This window comes from Aquarana catesbeiana, linkage group LG04, assembly GCF_042186555.1.
Source record: "Aquarana catesbeiana isolate 2022-GZ linkage group LG04, ASM4218655v1, whole genome shotgun sequence".
Taxonomy (NCBI): Eukaryota; Metazoa; Chordata; class Amphibia; order Anura; family Ranidae; genus Aquarana; species Aquarana catesbeiana.
In genome coordinates, this window is record NC_133327.1 from 595293723 (window position 1) to 595314914 (window position 21192).

Genomic DNA, 21192 nt, shown 5'->3' on the forward strand with positions numbered 1-21192 from the left:
TTTTAAAGCGTCGCCTATGGAAATTCATAGGTACCGTAGTTTGTCGCCATTCCACGAGTGCGTGCAATTATAAAGGGTGACATGTTTGGTATCTATTTACTCAGCATAACATCATCTTTCACATTATACAAAACAATTGGGGTAACTTTACTGTTTGGATTTTTTAAAATTCATGAAAGTGTCCCTTTTCCAAAAATTTGCGTTTAAAACACCGCTGCACAAATACCGTGTGATAAAAAATATTGCAACAATCGCCATTTTATTCTCTAGATTCTCTGCTAAAAAAATATATATAATGTTTGGGAACTCTAAGTAATTTTCTAGCAAAAAATACAGATTTTAACTTGTAAACACCAAATTTCAAAAATAGGCTTAGTCATGAAAGGGTATTAGGGATAGTCATTTTTGCTGTTTAGCTTCTTGAATTAGTGCACTTTATCACTGTTTTACATAGGGGGTTATTTACTAAAGGCAAATCCACTTTCCACTACTAGTGCACTTCGAAATGCAGTCGCTGTAGATCTGAGGGGGACATGCAAGGAAAATAAAAAACAGCATTTTAGCTTGCACACGACTGGATGATAAAATCAGCAGAGCTTCTCCTTATTTCAGATCTTCACCTCAGATCTACAGCGACTGCACTTCCAAGTGCACTAGTAGTGCAAAGTGGATTTGCCTTAGTAAATAAACCCCAATGCATGGCATATTACTGTAATTTTTATTTTGTGTTTTTTTATTTAATTGTATCATTTTTATTGTTTTTGAGAATGTTCTGTTCCGAATGAGAGCTTTTTTTTTTCCTACTTCAGCCACTTTGGCTTAGATTTTGCAATTTTTCTGACAATTCACCTCTCTTCACTTATTAGTGAATAGACCCGATAAAAACAGACACTTGGACAAACAACAAGTAAAACTAGTGCCAAAGATATTAATGGAAGATCGAGGGATTAAGTAAGATTGTTTCCACCTAAGTACCGGTGAATCACCAGCATAGGTGTGTGTAACCTATTGCATTAGGGTGCGCACCCCAAAGATCAAACACATATGCGTGTGTGATATATATTACATATACTTACACATACAGACACACACTCTTATGGTAGAGCCAGTACAGTGAAAGAAGTACGGTAGCACTTCATGAATGGCAGACTGGTCAGAGGGACATTGTCATGAACCTTGGAATACTGGATTGTCATGAAGCTTGGAATACTGAAGTATTTCTCCTCTGATTCATAATGCTGGGACAAATACTGTTAGGAGATGGGGATGTCAATTCCAGCCACCTGTCTGTCTGTTGCCTGCTAGAATGTGTTTATTGTAAATAAGTCAAGTAAGGAATCTAAGAGTCATTAGATTCCCATTGTTGTTTGTGTTAATTAACTCTGCTATTGTGTGAAGAAAAGTTCTGTGTTGATTTGTGATAATGTTGATTGTGTTTTCTGAGCTACAAGACGGCCAGTCTGGCTAAAGGTCATGACTGAGTCATCTAGGCTGTCTAAAGGGATTAGTTAATTAGCCCATGTTAATTAGGTTTCTGGTCACAGGTGTATGTTCAGAGTAATATGAGCAGGAGGTATGCACCTCCCCTTTTACTGTATAAAAGAGCCTGTATTCCTTTCAATAAAAGAGATTCCTGTTTGAACTTACATACAGCCTGCCTGGTGTTTGTTCTGAGCTATCACAACTGGATTCGATCGGCACATAGCTGTAGTTCGAATCCCGGAGCATTGGATGACCGAACCATCAGATGTCACCATCTGCAATCTGATTCTATAGCTGCAGAAGAGTGTCGGGAGAGTGGAACCGAGCGAGCAGGGGCTCGTTACAGAGATATTTCCCCATCTCCCTGCCTGCACACACAGTGATAATGCTAATGCACTTGGGGTGATTAGGGTGTGCCCAGGCACACCTGGCACACCCCCTGCACATGCCTATGATCACCAGTCAATTGGCAAGAAAAAAGAAGCAAGCAGCGCAAACCTATAATCCCACAATCTGGTGATAGTGAACCCACTGCTATTAACCTAATCCTTTACTGTACACATGTGAAATGCATTCAATCCAACAATCATGTATAATGATAAACTCTGTGTCATTGCATAAAATAATTCATCTATCATACAAAAATTATTTGTTTCTATGAAACAAATCAAGTGCAAATGATGTTAAAAAAAATGCAAAAGAAAAAAAAAAACTGTGTGCTGAAACAGTGAACAAAAATTGCTTATTGCAAGAAAATATTATTCATTAGTAAAGTGCATGCATCAAAAATTCATATGTGTTCAAAATATTTGAAGTCCAATTTGCAATCCCAGGAAAAATCCAAGTGGATAATAATAATCTTGGATTTTTCCTGGGATTGCAAAATGGACTGCAAATATTTTAAACACATATGAATTTTTGATGCATGCAATTTACTAATGAATAATATTTTCTTGCACTAAGCACTTTTTGTTCACTGTTTCAGCACACCATTTTTTTCTTTTGCACTTTTTTTTAACAGCATTTGCACTTACTTTGTTTCATAGAAACAAATAATTTTTGTATGATAGATTAATTATTTTATGCAATGACACAGGTTTTATCATTATGATTGCTGGATTGAATGTATTTCACACGTGTACAGTAAGGGATTAGGTTAATAGCAGTGGGTTCACTATCACCAGATCGTGGGATTATAGATTTGCGCTGCTTGCTTTTTTTTTTCTTGCCAAAAATGGAGACTTGCATAACTCTGGCTGTAGACTTGCGGGGCTCGTGCTAGAGACTTGCGGTGCTCTTGCTGTAGACTCTCCACTGTAACTTTGCTCTTGCTAGAAACTTGCCACGCAAACATGCTACAAATTGGAAAAGTGTCAACCAGAACTTGTGCTTCAAGTGCTCTGCAAGTGTACAGCTTGCAAGGGAAGATGTGCAGCAAGTTCACAAGACTTACAATTCAATACTGCCACAAATGTGTGGCAAGTTATCCTTGCTGCTCTTCTTTCTCCTCCCCACCAAATTAAAATGAACGGGTTGCTGTGCCTGCTTTTCCAAAAAAAAAAAAAAAAAAAAAGAAAGGGGTTCATGGACCTTTTCAAAAATGGGGCTGCAGGGAAATCGCATGGTCTTTTTGACCAAGCAATTTCCCTGCGGCTCCCGCAAACGTGCTGCAATGCGTGGCCTTGCCATTCAGAATGAATGGCAACCCCCGCATGTCTCCTAAGAGCAGTGCGATTTTGCTACGGGTGATGATTCCCGCATGCATAGGTGTGAACCTAGTGTAAAGACACTATCTGCATAATGCTCTCTCCATACGGAGTGGATTTCCTTTGTGTGCTTCATTTTCCTCCTTCAAGAGGAAGTTAATGGACTTCCATTCATCCTGGCCTTTCAATCGCAGTTTTGACTGCTGTGGAGACATTGGGGTTGAGTGCATAATCTGGTGCAGTACTCCATAGAAACCAATCAGCTTCCAGGTTTTATCGTCAAAGCTTCAGGGCCGGTTCATGTGCTCCAACTCCCAGAGTACAAGTCGCATGGTTCCTATGAGAGCCGTCTTAACTGGTCCGACTTTGAAAATGCTTCCTGCACCACTTTGGTAATCGTGCCTGACTTGGGCACGTTTTCAGCCCATTGATTTGAATGGAAGTCAGGATCATTATGGTAACTGATCCGACTTGTGGCATGTGACTTGTGCTCTGAGGATCTTGAGAGGGAACCTCACACCATAACTTTAAACCCCCCCCCCCCAAGACCATACAAGACCCTTTGGTCTGGTATGGATTTTGAGGGGAAACCCTATGGCAAACAAATAAAAATACGGTGTGGGGTTCCCCCTAGGGTCAAAACCAGACCGTTATCCGGGCACGCAGCCTGGCAGGTCAAAAAAAAAGGGGGGGGGGGAGAAATGAGCGATAGCTATGAGGCGTGGCCATCCAGTGACATCACATGAATACCCCACCCCTTGTGATGTCACTGCCCAGGGAATGATGGGGCAGTGGAGAAGGACAGACAAATGGATAAGAGGCATGGAGGAACTCGGCTATGAAGAACGATTAGAGGAACTGAATTTATTCTCTCTTGAGAAGAGGAGATTAAGGGGGGGGGGGGGAATATGATCAACATGTACAAATACATAAGTGGTCCATATAGTGAACGTGGTGTTGAGTTATTCACTTTAAGGTCATCACAGAAGACCGGGGGGCACTCTGTACATCTGGAGGAAAAGAGATTTAATCTCCAAATACAGAAAAGCTTCTTCACAGTAAGAGCTGTGAAAATGTGGAATAGACTTGCTCAAGAGCTGGTTCTGGTCGGCTCAATAGATGGTTTTAAAAATAACCTGCATTCTTTCCTAGGTACACCTAATATAACTTGATACTAACATTTATAGGTAAAAAAATTCCAAAAACATTAATATACTAATCTCTGACAGGTACATGAATCAGGTGCAAGCACCAACGACTTCAGTGCAGTGGCCACACAGAATTCTAAAGGGTGTCTGCAACACTCTTTATGGATCCCCAAAAGTCTCTACTGTCATAATATAAATGTACCTGCTGGCAATTTTTCAACAAAAAAAAACTTAGTGTGGCAAGGTAAGTGAGTGAATTACTGCTAATGTTCTGCAAATGCCAAGTCATCACAATTCTTACACTTACCGTCTACAGATCCCAGCAAGAACATATCCAAGCCAAAGAAACTGCCAAGCAAATATTACATTCCAGATCATGAATGTCCATCCTGATGGTGTAAATTCAGTACTGAATTTATTTGAGATATTTCCTACAGATTGCAAGAATATTCCTGTAATAGGAAAAGGAGTAATTGTAGTGTCACTTTAGTGACCATGTCACTACAGAGTCAATACTGAAGAAAAACTACCCATAAAAGAGGTTCTATACTTACCTTTCTCATCCACACCATGGTTCCTCCTTCCAGCTCACACATCCAGTCTCACGGGCACCATCTCACCCGCTCTTGACAAGCCAGCGTGGCTTAAACATATATTTGCAAATGTTGCGCAACCAAAACCTGTTTTTATTGCAAATTGTTAGTATAATTAGAGGGGCTGAATGTGAGAAAGTGTATATGGCTAGCCTTAGAACTTGGGTTGGGTTTTTATTTCTGTCTGTGTCCCTGCTGGGGAATTTTTTTTCACTCGCTACCCTAGTGACGACATGGGGCTAGAGGAATGGATAAAGGAGGAGAAATCCTATTTGGACACCACAATAAAAATATGAAGTTCTAATGCTTTCCCACCAAATAAAGATTACGTTGGGATCACACTCTACATTAAAACACAGATCATATACAGTATAGCCAAAATATCAAAAACAGTTGCAAAGGTTTAAAGTTATTATAAATCTTTATTTTTTTTTTAAATAACAAACATGTCAAATTCACCGGCTCTGTGCAAAGGTTTTGCACAGAGCAGCCCCTAGCATCCTCCACCAGAGCTACTGGCTCCTCCTGCCTTCTGACTACCCCCACCCAGCAAGTCACTTGATAGAGAGGTACTCGTGTGGGTTCACTCCTGGCTGCATCTATAGACACGTATCATAGGATTTGATTTACAGCAGCAGGAGCCAATGGCTGCAATCAATCTGCCCTGTGAGGAGGGAGCCACTGATCTTGTGCACAGCATTGGATCGAAATCTGGCTCAGGTAAGTATAAGGGGGGATCCTGGACAAAGAAGGAAGGATTTTTACCTTAATGCAGAAAACCTTAAAGCTTTAGAATTACTTTAAGTGGCACTCAGGAATTTGGGAGAAATAAGCATATTCATAACAAAATGCTACTGTGTAGATGGCGGGGCACCAATCGCTCTCAGGATTGAGCTGTCCAGCACAAAGCGAATCTTCTGTAGCAAGCACCAAGAATGCACTCTAATGCCCCGTACACACGGTCGGATTTCCCGACGGAAAATGTTTGATAGGACCTTGTTGTCGGAAAATCCGACCGTGTGTGGGCTCCATCACACATTTTCCATCTGATTTTCCGACACACAAAGTTTGAGAGCTTGCTATAAAATTTTTCGACAACAAAATCCGTTGTCTGAAATTCCGATCGTGTGTACACAAATCCGCCGCACAAAGTGCCACGCATGCTCAGAATAAATTAAGAGATGAAAGCTATTTGCTACTGCCCCGTTTATAGTCCCGACGTACGTGTTTTACGTCACCGCGTTCAGAATGATCGGATTTTCCAACAACTTTGTGTGATCGTGAGTATGCAAGACAAGTTTGAGCCAACATCCGTCGGAAAAAAATCCTAGGATTTTGTTGTCGGGATGTCCGATCAATGTCCGACCGTGTGTACGGGGCATAAGCATTTGCTTTTGGTGCAAATGTGTGCAAAGCCAAAATTGTCCTGTAGGGCTCATATGGACATACAGGTTTAGAATTGCTACACCAAGCTCAGGGCTGGATTCACCAGATCAGTCACATGTTTTTTCCCCCCATTATCCCATTAATACTTTTTTTAATTCAACCAGTGGGTTGAAAAAAAAAAAAAAAGAGCCAATCACTCCCGCTGTATGATTGTGTTCTGATGGTGAGGAGCCTTCCCAGCTGTCAGAAAACATTGATCAGTATTGCTGGATATTGCCAGCGGCACTGATCCTTTGGGAAAAACCCAACAGGCCTGCTATCGAAGAAGGAGAGAGAAGTTGGAGAGGAGCAGAATCCACCTCCAGCAGCTATAGAGGCCCCTGGATACAAGTAACACTGCAGTCATTTGAACTCCCCTATTCACTGCCTGTGCAGGTGACCTGAGGGTGGTTGGGGGGGGGGGGGGGTTGTCTGGCTCAGAACAAGCATTCTGACTTTACTCTGAGACTCCAGATCTGCATGTGTTTTGTTCAAAAGTTGAGGTGTGCTTTGAGCAATAAAGTTTAGTATATCTTCTATATCATACATGTTTTACCTTTCATTAGACCAGAACCTGCTCCGGCATTGAATGCTACCGTGACAATGTAGACAGCCACGGTGAGGAAAATCAGGATTATTTTGAAAATGTTGTGTTCATACATGGTTAAACCTGTCAAAAAATAGAGAATCATTAGATATATGCAATCCAGTCTTGCCCCAAACCAATATATTATATACACACACACACACACACACACACACACGTGCATCTCAAAAAGTTAGAGTATCATCAAAAAATAATTGATTTCAGTAATTCAGCTCAAAAAGTTAAACTCATATTTTATATAGATGCATTACACACAGAGCGATATATTTCAAGTAGAGGTCGACCGATATGAGTTTTTCTCTGGCCGATGCCAAAGCTGATATTTAGAAATCGTGGTGGCCGATGGCCGATATATGATGCCGATTTTTTTGGGCCGATATATTAGGCCGATTTCTTTTTTTTTTTTCCCTTCATCTCATAAAATCTAACAGTTAGACCCCTTTCACACTGGGGCGTTTTTCAGGCGCTTTTGGGCTAAAAATAGCGCCTGTAAAACGGCTCCCCTGCAGTCTGTGTGAATAGCTGGAGTGCTTTCACACTGAGGCGATGCGCTGGCAGGATGTTAAAAAAAAGTCCTGCAAGCAGCATCTTTGGAGCGGTGCATACCACTGCTCCATCACTCCTGCCCATTGAAATGAATGTGCACCGCTGCCGAAGCGCCTGCAAAGCGTTTCGGCAGCAGCGCTTCAGGGGCGCATTTAACCCCTTCTTCGGCCGCTAGCTGGGTTATAAGCCGAATAGCGCGGCTAAAATGACTGTAAAGCGCCGCTAAAACTAACAGCGTTTTACCGTCAACGCATGCCCGCTCCAGTGTGCAAGCAGCCTTAAGTAATAAGTGATACAGAAAATTTTTTATATTTAAACATTTATTAAACAAAACAAACCTCCAATCAGTTCACTTGTATGTATAATTTAGATTTAAAAAAAACAACTATATCTTAAATATTAAATACACAAAAACAGGTAATCAAAACTTTTGGACGAAAAAAAATGGGCTAACTTTACTGCTTTTTTTTTTTTTATTTCATTAGTGTATTTTTTCAAAAAAAAATTGCGTTTGAAAGACCGCTGCGCAAATACCGTGTGACATAAAATATTGCAACAACCGCTATTTTATTCCCTAGGGTCTCTGCTAGAAAAAATATATATATAATGTTTGGGGGTTCTAAGTGATTTTCTAGCAGAAAATACAGGATTTTTACCTGTAAGCAACAAGTGTCAGAAAAGATTTAGTCTTTAAATGGTTAAACTGAGAACTTCTCCACGGAGTTCAGTCTATTGATAAAAAGAACCTGAAAGAGATACAATGTATCTTCTTATCAGACTTGGCAGGCTGCCCAGAGGAGGAAAGAAGAAAACTTCAGACAACTTGCATTGACTTCTATTACAGAAGTCATTTGCAAGTCCGCTGAAGGTATAATCGGCTTTTTTTATCAGCACAATCGGCTGATGCCAATTAAGTAAAAAAAGCCAAATATCGGCCGATATATCGGTCGACCTCTAATTTCAAGCATGTTTCTTTTAATTTTGATGATTATGGCTTACAGCTAGTGAAAACCCGAAATTCAGTATCTCAGAAAATTAGAATATTACATAAAACCAATAAAAAAAAAAAAAAAAAAAAAAAAAAAAAGGGATTTTTATTACAGTAATGTTGGCTTACCAAAAAGTATGTCCATGCACAGTATAGTATGCACTTAATATTTGGTCGGGGCTCCTTTTGCATAAATTACTGCATTAATGCGGCGTGGCATGGAGGAGATCATCCGGTGGCACTGCTGTGGTGCTATGGAAGCCCAGGTTGCTTTGATAGCTGCCTTCAGCTCATCTGCATCGTTGGGTCTGGTGTCTCTCATCTACCTCTTGGCAATAACCCACACATTCTCTATGGGATTTAGGTCAAGCGAGTTTGCTGACCAATCAAGCACAGTGATACCATGATCATTAAACCAAGTATTGATACTTTTGGTAGTGTGGGCAGGTGCCAAGTCCTGCTGGAAAATGAAATCAGCATCTCCATAAAAGCTGGTCAGCAGAGGGAACCATGAAGTGCTCTAGAATTTCCTGGTAGAGGGCTGCGCTGACTTTGGACTTGATAAAACACAATGAACCAACACCAGAAGGCTTGGGCAGCAAGACAGGTAAGTATTAGGCCTCATGCACACTGGACGTTTTTTGATGTTTTTACAGCAGCTGTTTTTGGCTGTAGACATTTTTTTCTACAGTCATTAAACTCTCCATCATGTTATACTATGTGTCCATGCACACATAGGCTGTTATCAGCAGTTTTGGGCAGTGGCGTTTTTGAGCAGTAAAAAAACCCCAAAACTAGTGGGTTCTGAGAGACGTTTTTCAGCTGTAAAAATGCTCTAACGCTGATAAATGTCGATAAACGCTCAAAAACTTCGCTAACCAGCGTTTAATGTTTATGATCCATTGAAAAAAAAAAAAAAAAAAAAAAAAAAGGTTATTGCTAACACGGAAAAACGCTAAAAAATGTTATTGCAAAAACGTTGAAAAAAGTTGAAAAACTCACTGCAAAGCTAATGACATTTTTATAACGTCCAGTGTGCATGAGGCCTAAAAGTATAACCAAAGGCAAAACTTTTTTTAGTTTTGAACAGTGTCCTTATCAATTTTGCCTGACTATCCAATCTACTAGTTTACGAACCCCGCTAGGTCCAGCGAGGCCGTAGGTCCTGCAGGCATTACGTATGAATCATGCTTAATCTATCCCCCATGTGGTGAACTAGGATGTTTTGCGTGGCTATTCCATGAGTAATCAATTTTATTGTTACTATCTCACCTACTGTTACCATTGTTATGCCCCGTACACACGGTCGGATTTTCCGATGGAAAATGTCCGATCGGAGCGTGTTGTCGGAAATTCCGACCGTGTGTGGGCTCCATCGGACATTTTCCATCGGATTTTCCGACACACAAAGTTTGAGAGCAGGCTATAAAATTTTCCGACAACAAAATCCGATCGTGTGTACACAAATCCGACGGACAAAGTGCCACGCATGCTCAGAATAAATAAAGAGATGAAAGCTATTGGCCACTGCCCCGTTTATAGTCCCGACGTACATGTTTTACGTCACCGCGTTCAGAACGATCGGATTTTCCGACAACTTTGTGTGACCGTGTGTATGCAAGACAAGTTTGAGCCAACATCCGTCGGAAAAAATCCTAGGATTTTGTTGTCGGAATGTCCGAACAAAGTCCGACCGTGTGTAAGGGGCATTACATGTATATATGTATGTATTGTGCTATTTGTCAAGATGCATTATGAATGTTACCTTATACCTTTACAACCGGAATCATGTATGATTACAATTTAGCTCATAATAAACTATTATTAACAAATATCCTTGTATGTTCACCCAATTATCTTTGTTGCTGCCACATGCGTCCCACCCTACCTGTTAGTTAACTCCCTGTTAATTAACCCCTTTCTCTAGATGTCAATGGGATGGACATCTATGACCTTACCAGGCCATGATGTAATTAAAAGTCCATAGGGATGGAAACACTTGACCTCACCAGGCCATGACTTCCTGAAAATCCCTATCCCCAAACTTCCTCTACTTTATTGATTAGTTTTGGACAGAGTGGAGCTGGATTAGAACACCTGTCAGGTTTTTATTGCTGTCTGTGTCCCTGTTAGGGAGATTCACCCTCATCTCTCTATTTGTTCTGTTTACAATTATCATTGAAAGTAAAAGAAAATCCCAAATTTTGAGTTGTCCCCATAAAAGTAATAGAGAGGAAATCTTCCAATGGGGACACTAATTCTAGCGACTTGGGGTGCCACGGGGGATTCCCTCAATTTGCAGGGATTTTCTCTCACTTCTTGTTTTGGCTATGGGACAGAAATTGATGGTAAATCTCCCCAATGGGACACAAATAGGGTAAAAAAAAAAAATCTGACAGAGGTTAGAACTCTCCCTTACTGTATCCAAAATAAAAAAAAAAATGGAAAATCGCATCAAATACTTACCGTAATTTTCCTTTCCTGTTGCCAAACCATGGCAGCATACAGGTGATAAGTTTAGTATACTGCCATGTTGGCATCAGGAAACTGGTTCAAATACGTACCATTATTTTCCATTCCTGTTGCAACTCCATGGCAGCATACTGAAATTATTACATGTATGCTGCATGTTGGTGCCAGGAAAAAGAATTTTGCCTATAGTTCTTTTTTAACTCTTTTCTTTAAAAAGACAGCCACTATTTAAAAACATTTTTATTCTGTAAAGCGCTGTGTAAAGTGACGGTGCTATATAGTACCTGTAATAAATAAAAATAAATATAACACAATCACTTAATCACTTCAGGCTAGGTTCACACTACTGCAAATTGGATGTGGGTTTCTCTGCATCCAATTCCCATGTCAGGAGATTGTGACCAGCTCTCTATGGAGCCGGTTCACACATCTCCTGAGTGGCTCCAGTGCAAATTGCACAGTAGTATGTTTTCAGGTCCGAATTCAGCGGTATGTCGGGGCTGATGCTGAGCTAAGGAAATGACACAGCCCGGCATTTAAACAAAATTTTTATGGCATGAAGAGCTTACCAGAAAAAAACGGGCAAACAGTGCATGCGCCAGTGACGTCATTGCACACAAATCTAATGATTACACTGAAAGCAAGCAGGTAGAAAGCTGGGCACACAGAGCACACAGTGCATTTCCTTGGAATGATTAATTTAAAAGAAAGTTGATTGAAGGGGTTTACTACCGCTTTAAAACATTTGACCACCGGTGTTCTATCGATTTGTGCCCTCCGGTGTTCATTTGATCACCGGTGTTCTATCGATTTGTGCCCTCCGTCGAAAAGGCCTGCGCATGTTCAGAACAGAAGCCGATTTGCAGATCAGCTGGACGTCACCGTATCGCATGCGCACATCGTAGGAGGGTTTTTTCGACAGGGGATACCATTTCACGGCCACAATTAAAAGCTATGCAAAGAGCGGAGGGACACCGTAGATGTCAGATCGTGCCTCGCTGTAAACCCGCGGTGTAACAGCGAGGCACAATATGACAAATACGGTGTCCCTCCGCTGTTTGCATAGCATTAAATTGTGCCCGAGAAATGGTATCTCCCGTTGAAAAAAAGGCTCCTACGATGTGCGCATGCGCTACAGTGATGTCACTCCAGCTGATCGGGAAATCAGCTGGAGCGCCATTCCATTCTACGCATGCGTGGGCACTTTTCGACGACACTTCCACCCACAGCTCTTAAATCTTTTTTTTTTTTTTATTGCATTTTTGTGTAAATATGAGATCTGATCTGACCCCTGATCTCATATTTAACCACTTGCCGACCGCCTAACGCAGACATACTGCGGCAGAATGGCACGGGCAGGCAAAGTCAGGTATGGGTACGTGACTTGCCCCCCTCGGTGCCTGAGGTGGTCGGCTTTGTTTCAGGAGCGATCCGTGCTGAGGGGGAGGCCACTGATTCATGGCCACCCCCTCGCGATCGCTCCCGGCGAATGAGAATCTTCCTCTGCTGCTGTAATGTAAACAACGGCAGAGGAAGTGATATCATCTCTCCTTGTGTCGGTCTTTTCGTTCCGGCGATGAGGAGAGAAGATCATCAAGTAAGTTTGCACCAACACTACACTACAGTAGAACACGCAGGTACACTTTTCATCCCCTGTCACGGTGACAATAGCAGTTTTTTTTTTTTTACTGATTATTGCATTGGTGTCATTTGTGACTGTTATAAGTGGTAGGGCAGTTAGTGGTAGGCCCCTTTAGGTCTAGGGTACCCCCCAACCCCCCCCATTAAAGGTTTAACCCCTTGATCACCCCCATCGCCAGTGTCACTAAGCGATCGTTTTTCTGATCGCTGTATTAGTGTCACAGGTGACGCTAGTTAGGAAGGTATGCATTTAGGTTTGTCGACAGCTTTTTATGGCGCCAGGTACCCCCATATACTACCTAATAAAGGTTTTAACCCCCTGATTGCCCCCTACTTAAACCTTTCACCAGTGATCACCGTATAACTGTTACGGGTGACGCTGGTTAGTTTATTTTTTATAGTGTCAGGGCACCCGCCGTTTATTACCCAATAAAGGTTTAACCCCCTGATCACCCGGCGGGTGATATAAGTTAGGTTTTAGGGTCAGATAGGGTCTGCGTCGCCCCAGGCAGCGTCAGGTTAGTGCCAGTACTGCCAACACCCACGCACGCAGCATACACCTCCCTTAGTGGTATAGTATCTGAACGGATCAATATCTGTGTATATCAAAATATATGTCCCCAGCAGTTTAGGGTTCCCAAAAACACAGTATTAGCGGGATCAGCCCAGATACCTGCTAGCACCTGCATTTTGCCCCTCCACCTGGCCCAGCCCAGCCCACCCAAGTGCAGTATCGATCGATCAGTGTCACTTACAAAACACTAAACACACATAACTGCAGCATTCGCAGAGTCAGGCCTGATCCCTGCGATCGCTAACAGTTTTTTTGGTAGCATTTTGATAGTCGCTAACAGTCAGGAGCTTTTTTACCTGTGAGTCTCATTAGTGTACCACTAAATTTAGAGCCCAAAATGGCAAATCAAAGGTACACTAGTGAAGAGGCCTACACGTTTCTGAGCATGACAGATACATAGTTGCCAACTGTCCCGGATTTCCCTAGAGGTCCGCGGCCGGAGACAATGTCTCCACCGGCCGCCATTTTGATGAAGTTCAGGAAGACGGCTGGGGGGGGCTAGACGGAGCTCCTGCATCGCCGCCCACCCTCCGCCCCGCTCTGCCTCACTACGCCTACCCCCCGCCCCTTTCCATATCAGACTGGCAGCGGGGGGTAGGCGGGGTGAGGCGGAGCGGGGCGGAGGGTGGGCGGTGACGCAGGAGCTCCGTCTAGCCCCCCCCAGCCATCTTCCTGTCTGATATGGAAAGGGGCGGGGGTTCTAGCCATGCTGCGGACACTACTAGGACACCTCTGAGGTAGGGGGGGTGCACCGCTGTGGGACTCCTGATGTGAGGAGGGGGGGCTCCTTTGGGGACACACACCTGATGCAAGGGGGGTGCCACTGGGGACACCTGATGCAAGGGGGGCTCCACTGGGGACACCTGATGCGAGGGGGGGGCTCCACTGGGGACACCTGATGCGAGGGGGAGCTCTGCCGGGGACACCTGATGCGAGGGGGAGCTCTGCTGGGGACACCTGATTTGAGGGGGAGCTCTGCTGGGGACACCTGATGTGAGGGGAGGCTCCGCTCGGGACACCTGATGTGAGGGGGAGCTCCGCCGGGGACACCTGATGTGAGGGGGAGCTCCGCCGGGGACACCTGATGTGAGGGGGGCTCTGCTGGGACATCTGACGCAAGGACGGACGGCTGGTGGCAGGCGACGTGGCTAGTGACACGCTCAGGGATCCCACTGATTCTGCATTATGGTGAGTTGAATGAGTTCATTTTATATTACAATATAATAATAGAAATAATGAATTAATAACTTCAATCATCCTGACACCATAACAACCATGGTGCCGGGATGATTGAAGTGCTAACACCAGGTGTTTGGAGTATCTTTATCTGCTGATTGTTAAAATTTCTAGAATACACATATTTTTATTGTGTAGGATCTGGGGCTGCTGTCCCATCATTTCCCTCTCCCCCTCTAATCCCTCTCCCCCTCTCCATCCCTCATTCATCTCAGACTCTAACCACACCCTCTTGAGCCACGTCCATTTAAGCCACGCCCACTATGTCGCGTAAACCACGCCCATTTTTCGCTGTGGCGCGCCGCACTTGTATATTTTCCCTAAGCCACGCCTACAAACGAATGCCCCGCCCCCTAATTATTGTACAGCTCCGCCTACAGCCACAAAAGTGTCCCACATTTTTTTTTTACAATGTTGGCAACTATGCAGATAGTGAAGAGGAAGTCACTCATCTGTCAGATTCAGGCTCAGAATACGATCCTGTAGACGACAGCGGCTCCATGACAGATAGCTCCGACGACGGAGTTGTGGTCCCTGCCAAGATCAGGCGTACCAGACCCCAATCTTCTTCTGCTGTTGAGGTGCAAGAACCGCAGGTCCCTTGTATGGAGTAGAGCAGTACTAGTGCCGCTATTCCTGGTGAACTGGCAAGCACCAGCGGCCTAGTACACCCTGGTCATAGTCAAACCAGCACTGCAGTATCAAGTGGTGACGTGGCGAGTCCCATAAGTGCATTTTAAGCTGGTGAGGTGGCAAGCACTAGTAGTGTCCCGCTGCCACCAAGAAGACAAACACAGGCCCGTCGTGCCCATAGTGCCCTTCCTGCTGCATTCACCAATCCTAATTGGAAACCCACCACTTCTTCAGCACCCGTACTTCCCCCATTCACTGGCCAACCCGGCATTCAGGTGGAAACAGTTGATTTTACGTGACTTGATTTTTATTTGCTGTTTTTCACCGAAGATCTCTACAGATCTATTGTGGACCAAAACAATCTGTACGCTGGTCAACACATTGCCACTATTCCCCAGTCCTCCCTTGCCAGAGAATGGAGACCAATTACGGTTTCCGAATGTAAGCTCTTTCTGGACCTATCCCTCACCATGGGCATAACTAAAAAGAGTGAGTTGCGGTCATATTGGTCCACTGACCCAATTCATCATATGCCCTTGTTCTCTGCCTCCGTGACCAGGGCACGATACGAGCAGATCTTGCAGTTCATGCATTTCAACAACAATGAAATCTGTCGTCCTCGTGGAGACCCTGGATACGGTCAACTACAAAATTCGCGACCCTCGTAAACCACTTCAACCAACATTTTGCAGACTTGTTTACTCCCCATCAAGTTGTCTGCGTTGATGAGTCCCTGATTAAGTTTTCTGGCCGCTTATCATTCAAACAGTACCTTGCCAGCATGCGTGCCAGATACGGGGTCAAGATGTATAAGCTCTGTGACAGGGCCACAGGCTATATATATAGTTTTATGGTTTACGAGGGCAAAGATAGTCACGTAGAGCCGACAAACTGCCCTGACTACATAGGAAGCGCTGGCAAGATTTTGTGGGACTTGGTGTCACCCTTATTCGGAAAAGGGTACCACTTGTACGTGGACAATTATTACACGAGCGTGCCACTTTTTAGTCACTTGTTTGATCATCAGATTGGAGCATGTGGCACCGTGCGATCTAATCGCCAGGGCTTTCCCCAGCGGCTTGTAGATACCCGTCTTAGGCTGGGGGAGAGAGCCTGCTTCATGCATAAGAATGTTTTCATGAATAAGAATGTTTTCGTTTTTACCTCCCTTCATGCAGACACGACGGTCCAAATTACTACGGCGACGGGTGTTGTGGAGAAACCCCTCTGTGTCCACGAATATAACCTCAATATGGGAGGGGTGGACCTCAACGACCAGTTGATGGTGCCGTACCTAGTTGCCGGTAAGGCCAGACGCTGGTACAAGAAAGTGTCTGTTTATTTATTTCAATTGGCTTTGCTGAACGCTCATGTGCTATACAGAGCTTCAGGAGGGACTGGATCCTTCCTTAAATTCCAGGAAGAGCCCTTCTGTTGCCAGACGGTGCTCCACCTCACCTTCCCCAACCAAATGCAGTAAGCCGGCTGCATGAGAGGCATTTTCCTTATGTCCTCCTGAGTACCCCTACCCAACGAGCCCCCCAAAAAAGATGTCGTGTCTGAGGCAAGCGCGGATATAGGCGTGACACCCGCTATTATTGTCCCTCCTGTCCTGACAATCCTGGTCATTGGTGAATGTTTTGAACGCTACCATACACTAGTTATTAGCGTAGGGTACAGCATTGCACAGACTAGGACACACTTTCACAGGGTCTTCCAAGATGCCATCGCATTTTGAGTGACCCAAACCTGGAACCGGTTACAGTTACAAAAAAAAAAAAAAAAAAAAAAAAAAAAAAGTGTAAAACACACAAAAAAATATATAAAATATAAAAAAAAAAACAAAAATAGTTGTGGTTTTATTGTTCACTCTCTCTCTATTGTTCTGCTCTTTTTTATTGTATTCTATTCTGCAATGTTTTATTGTTATTATGTTTTATCAAGTTTCCTTTTCAGGTATGCAATTTTTTATACTTTACCGTTTACTGTATTTTATTGTTAACCATTTATTTGTTTTCAGGTACGCCATTCAGCTGCAGCGCGGATTTATTTATACTTACAGCGTGTGCTCCCACGATACATAGCCGTGACTTCAGCGCTGTTGGAGGAGATTTCACCACCACAGTTAAAAAAAAAGAGCATATATGCCGAAGCATGGGGGCAGCAGGGGCGGAGGAGCGATTTGCTCCTACCTTTTGCGGGTGGATGACCCCATGCTTCGGCATATTATAATATAATATAATATATATATATATATATATATATATATATATATATATATATATATATATATATATTTTTTTTTTTTTTTTTTTTTTTTTTTTTTTTTTTTTTTTTTTAGGCACAGGTTGCGTTAAAAAAAGTTTTATTTTTTACTATGTTCTTTAAAAATTATAAAAAAGCACCCCTGTCCCCCCCTGCTCTCGCGCAAAGGCGAACGCAAGCGGTCTGGCGGCAAATGTAAACAGCAATTGCACCATGCATGTGAGGTATCATCACGAAGGTCAGATCAAGGGCAGTAATTTTAGCAGTAGACCTCCTCTGTAAATCTAAAAGTGGTAACCTGTAAAGGCTTTTAAATATGTATGTAGTTTGTCGCCACTGCAGGTTTGTGCGCAATTTTAAAGCATGTCGTGTTTGGTATCCATGTACTTGGCCTAAGATCATCTTTTTTTTTATTTCAAACATTTGGGCAATATAGTGTGTTTTAGTGCATTAAATTAAGTGTGTTTTTTCCCAAAATACTGCGTGAAAAAAAAAAATGAAACACCACCATTTTAAATCGGTAGGGCCTTTGCTTTTAAAAAATATATAATGTTTGGAGGTTCAAAGTAATTTTCTTGCAAAAAAAAATTATTTTTTACATGTAAACAAAAAGTGTCAGAGCTTTGTCTTCAAGTGGTTAGAAGAGTGGGTGATGTGTGACATAAGCTTCTAAACGTTATGCATAAAATGTCAGGACAGTTCAAAACCCCCCCAAATTACCCCATTTTGGAAAGTACACACCCCAAGCTATTTGCTGAGAGGCATGTCGAGTCCATGGAATATTTTATATTGTGACACAAAGTTGTCACTAAATGATATATTGCTCAAACATGCCATGGGCATATGTGAAATTACACCCCAAAATACATTCTGTTGCTTCTCCTGAGTATGGGGATACCACATGTGTGAGACTTTTTGGGAGCCTAGCCGCGTACGGGACCCAGAAAACCAAGCACCGCCTTCAGGATTTCTAAGGGTGTAAATTTTTGATTTCACTCTTCACTGCCCATCACAGTTTCGGAGGCCATGGAATGCCCAGATACCCCATTTTGGAAAGTAGACACCCCAAGCTATTAGCTGAGAGGTATGGTAAGTATTTTGCAGACCTCGCTTTTTGTCACAAAGTTTTGAAAGTTGAAAAAAGAAAAAAAAAAATACATATTTCTTTTCTTTCTTCATTTTCAAAAACAAATGAGAGCTGCAAAATACTCACCATGCCTCTCAGCAAATAGCTTGGGGTGTCTACTTTCCAAAATGGGGTCATTTGGGGGGGGTTGTGCCATCTTGGCATTTTATGGCCTTCAAGACTGTGATAGGTAGTGAGGAGTGAAATCAAAAATTTACGCCTTTATAAATCCTGAAGGCGGTGCTTGGTTTTCGGGGTCCCGTACACGGCTAGGCTCCCAAAAAGTCCCACATATGTGGTATCCCCATACTCAGGAGAAGCAGCAAAATGTATTTTGGGGTGAAATTCCACATATAACCATGGCATGTGTGAGCAATATATCATTTAGTGACAACTTTTCATAAATTTTTTTTTTTTGTGTCATTATTCAATCACTTGGAGCAAAAAAATTAATATTCAATGGGCTCAACATGCCTCTCAGCAATTTCCATGGGGTGTCTACTTTCCAAAATGGGGTCATTTGGGGGGGGGGGGGGGGTTGTACTGCCCTGACATTTTAGCACCTCAAGAATTGAGATAGGCAGTCATAAACTAAAAGCTGTGTAAATTCCAGAAAATGTACCCTAGTTTGTAGACGCTATAACTTTTGCACAAACCAATAAATATACGCTTATTTAAATTTTTTTACCAGAGACATGTGGCTGAATACATTTTGGTCTAAATGTATGACTTAAATTGAGTTTGTTGGATTTTTTTTTATAACAAAAAGTAGAAAATATTAATTTTCAAAATTTTGTCTTTTTCCGTTAATAGCGCAAAAAATAAAAACCGCAGAGGTGATCAAATACCATCAAAAGAAAGCTCTATTTGTGGCAAAAAAAGGACGCAAATTTAGTTTGGGTACAGCATTGCATGACCGCGCAATTAGCAGTTAAAACGACGCAGTGCCAAATTGTAAAAAGTGCTCTGGTCAGGAAGGGGGTAAAACCTTCCGGGGCTGAAGTGGTTAAGAGGTCCAGTCATGCTTTTTTTCTAATACAAGGGATGTTTACATTCTTTGTAATAGGAATAAAAGTGACACATTTTTTTTTTTAAAAAGAACAGTGTAAAAATTAAAAATAAAAAAGGTAAAATAAATAAGAAAAACAAAAAAAAAAAATTTTTAAACGCGCCCCGTCCTGCCGAGCTCGCGTGCATAAGTGAACGCATACGTGAGTAGCGCCCACATATGAAAACGGTGTTCAAACCACACATGTGAGGTATTGCCGCAATCGATAGAACGAGAGCAATAATTCTAGCCCTAGACCTCCTCTGTAACTCAAAAAGTGCAACCTGTAGAATTGATTAAACGTCGCCTATGGAGATTTTTAAGACTAAATGTTTGTCGCCATTCCATGAGCGGGCGCAATTTTGAAGCGTGGCATGTTGGGTATAAATTTACTCGACGTGACATTATCTTTAATATAATATAATCTAACAAAAAAATTGGGCTAACTTTACTGTGGTCTCATTTTTTTAATTCAAATGACAAAAAAAGTGCGCTTGTAAAACTGCTGCGCAAATACGGTGTGACAGAAAGTATTGCAACGACCGCCATTTTATTCTCTAGGGTGTTAGAAAAAAAAAATGTATAATGTTTGGGGGTTCTAAGTAATTTTCTAGCAAAAAAACAAAAATGTTTTTAAACTTGTAAACAACAAATCTCAGAAAGAGGCTCGGTCCTTAAGTGGTTAAAATGAAACCTTACAATGACATTATATCCTAGCATGCTGATGTACAAAATATATAGCGACAATATCAGTAGTAAATATCTGGAACTGTGTTCTGCCTTTCTGTTGTGTCTTTCAGTCTTTCAGCTTGAATAAACAGTCACAAATTCAAAACATCTGTGTGGATCAGTCTGCATGTATGTGCACACCCATGCAGAGATTAGACCCCTCCAGGCATTCTCTTAATTATTTAGTCTCTAATAAATATTATAGTGCCGTCCATACTCACAGTGATGTGTCTGCAGTTGCAGTACTTTGATGTACTCTCTGTGTACTAACCATGTAATGTCAGGTTTTTAGTAAAACAAAAGTTACACAAGAGCAAGCAGGGCTGTCCCTTTTGGAGGCTGTCGATGTGATTCATATTCTGAGTTTCTGATTGGCTGGGACATGATGAATAGGAAAGCTTATGCAACTCACAATGAAGGACCTTATACAACAAAACCATCGTGTGCTGCAACGTGGATAGCAGAGTACAGCTATGAGGTTTGCACGCAATGGAGGGAAACCTGTTTAGTAACATAGCATGTTCTACTAAAGACACAAAGAAAAAAAATGACATTGAAACAAAGCATCATGTTAATATCATGTTATAACAGAACAATCCCTTTTATGGAACCGGATTCCTGGACACCCTTTTCATTATGCTATAAATGTTTGAAAAGAAAAAAAAAAAAAAAATGTTCGCTTTACCAGACCTGATACAACCCTGATGAAAACAATCAAAGCATTTCCAACTTGTCTGCTCAATTACATTTGACCTCCAAAAAACTGATTGTATTTATAAAAAAAATCATGTGTGGCATAATTTAATCTCTTTCAGACTAAGGCAGTCCACAGATTATGCAATTTTTTCCTTAGAAAATTGCTTGGTTCGCCCAGCAACACAGTCAGTGTTGATGAGGGAAGCCCTCCCACATCGCTATTGTGTTCTGGCAGTGGGAAGCACGAGGATCCTTTCCTGCCAGCAGAACACAATGA

At 42.2% G+C, this 21192-nt stretch overlaps 1 protein-coding gene across 1 annotated transcript in view; it reads right to left on the minus strand.

The window, feature by feature from the left end:
- The window catches only part of LOC141140735 (uncharacterized), a 35990-nt gene extending 15416 nt beyond the window's left edge, over positions 1–20574 (minus strand). The window contains exons 1-3 of the mRNA XM_073628193.1: positions 20441–20574; positions 6911–7024; positions 4644–4788 (exon numbers count right to left, since the gene is read on the minus strand). Of these exons, the coding sequence (XP_073484294.1) occupies positions 4644–4788; positions 6911–7016 (251 nt within the window). The 5' untranslated portion in view covers positions 7017–7024; positions 20441–20574. The remainder of the gene's footprint in view (positions 1–4643; positions 4789–6910; positions 7025–20440) is intronic.
- Between the last annotated feature and the right edge of the window lie 618 nt (positions 20575–21192).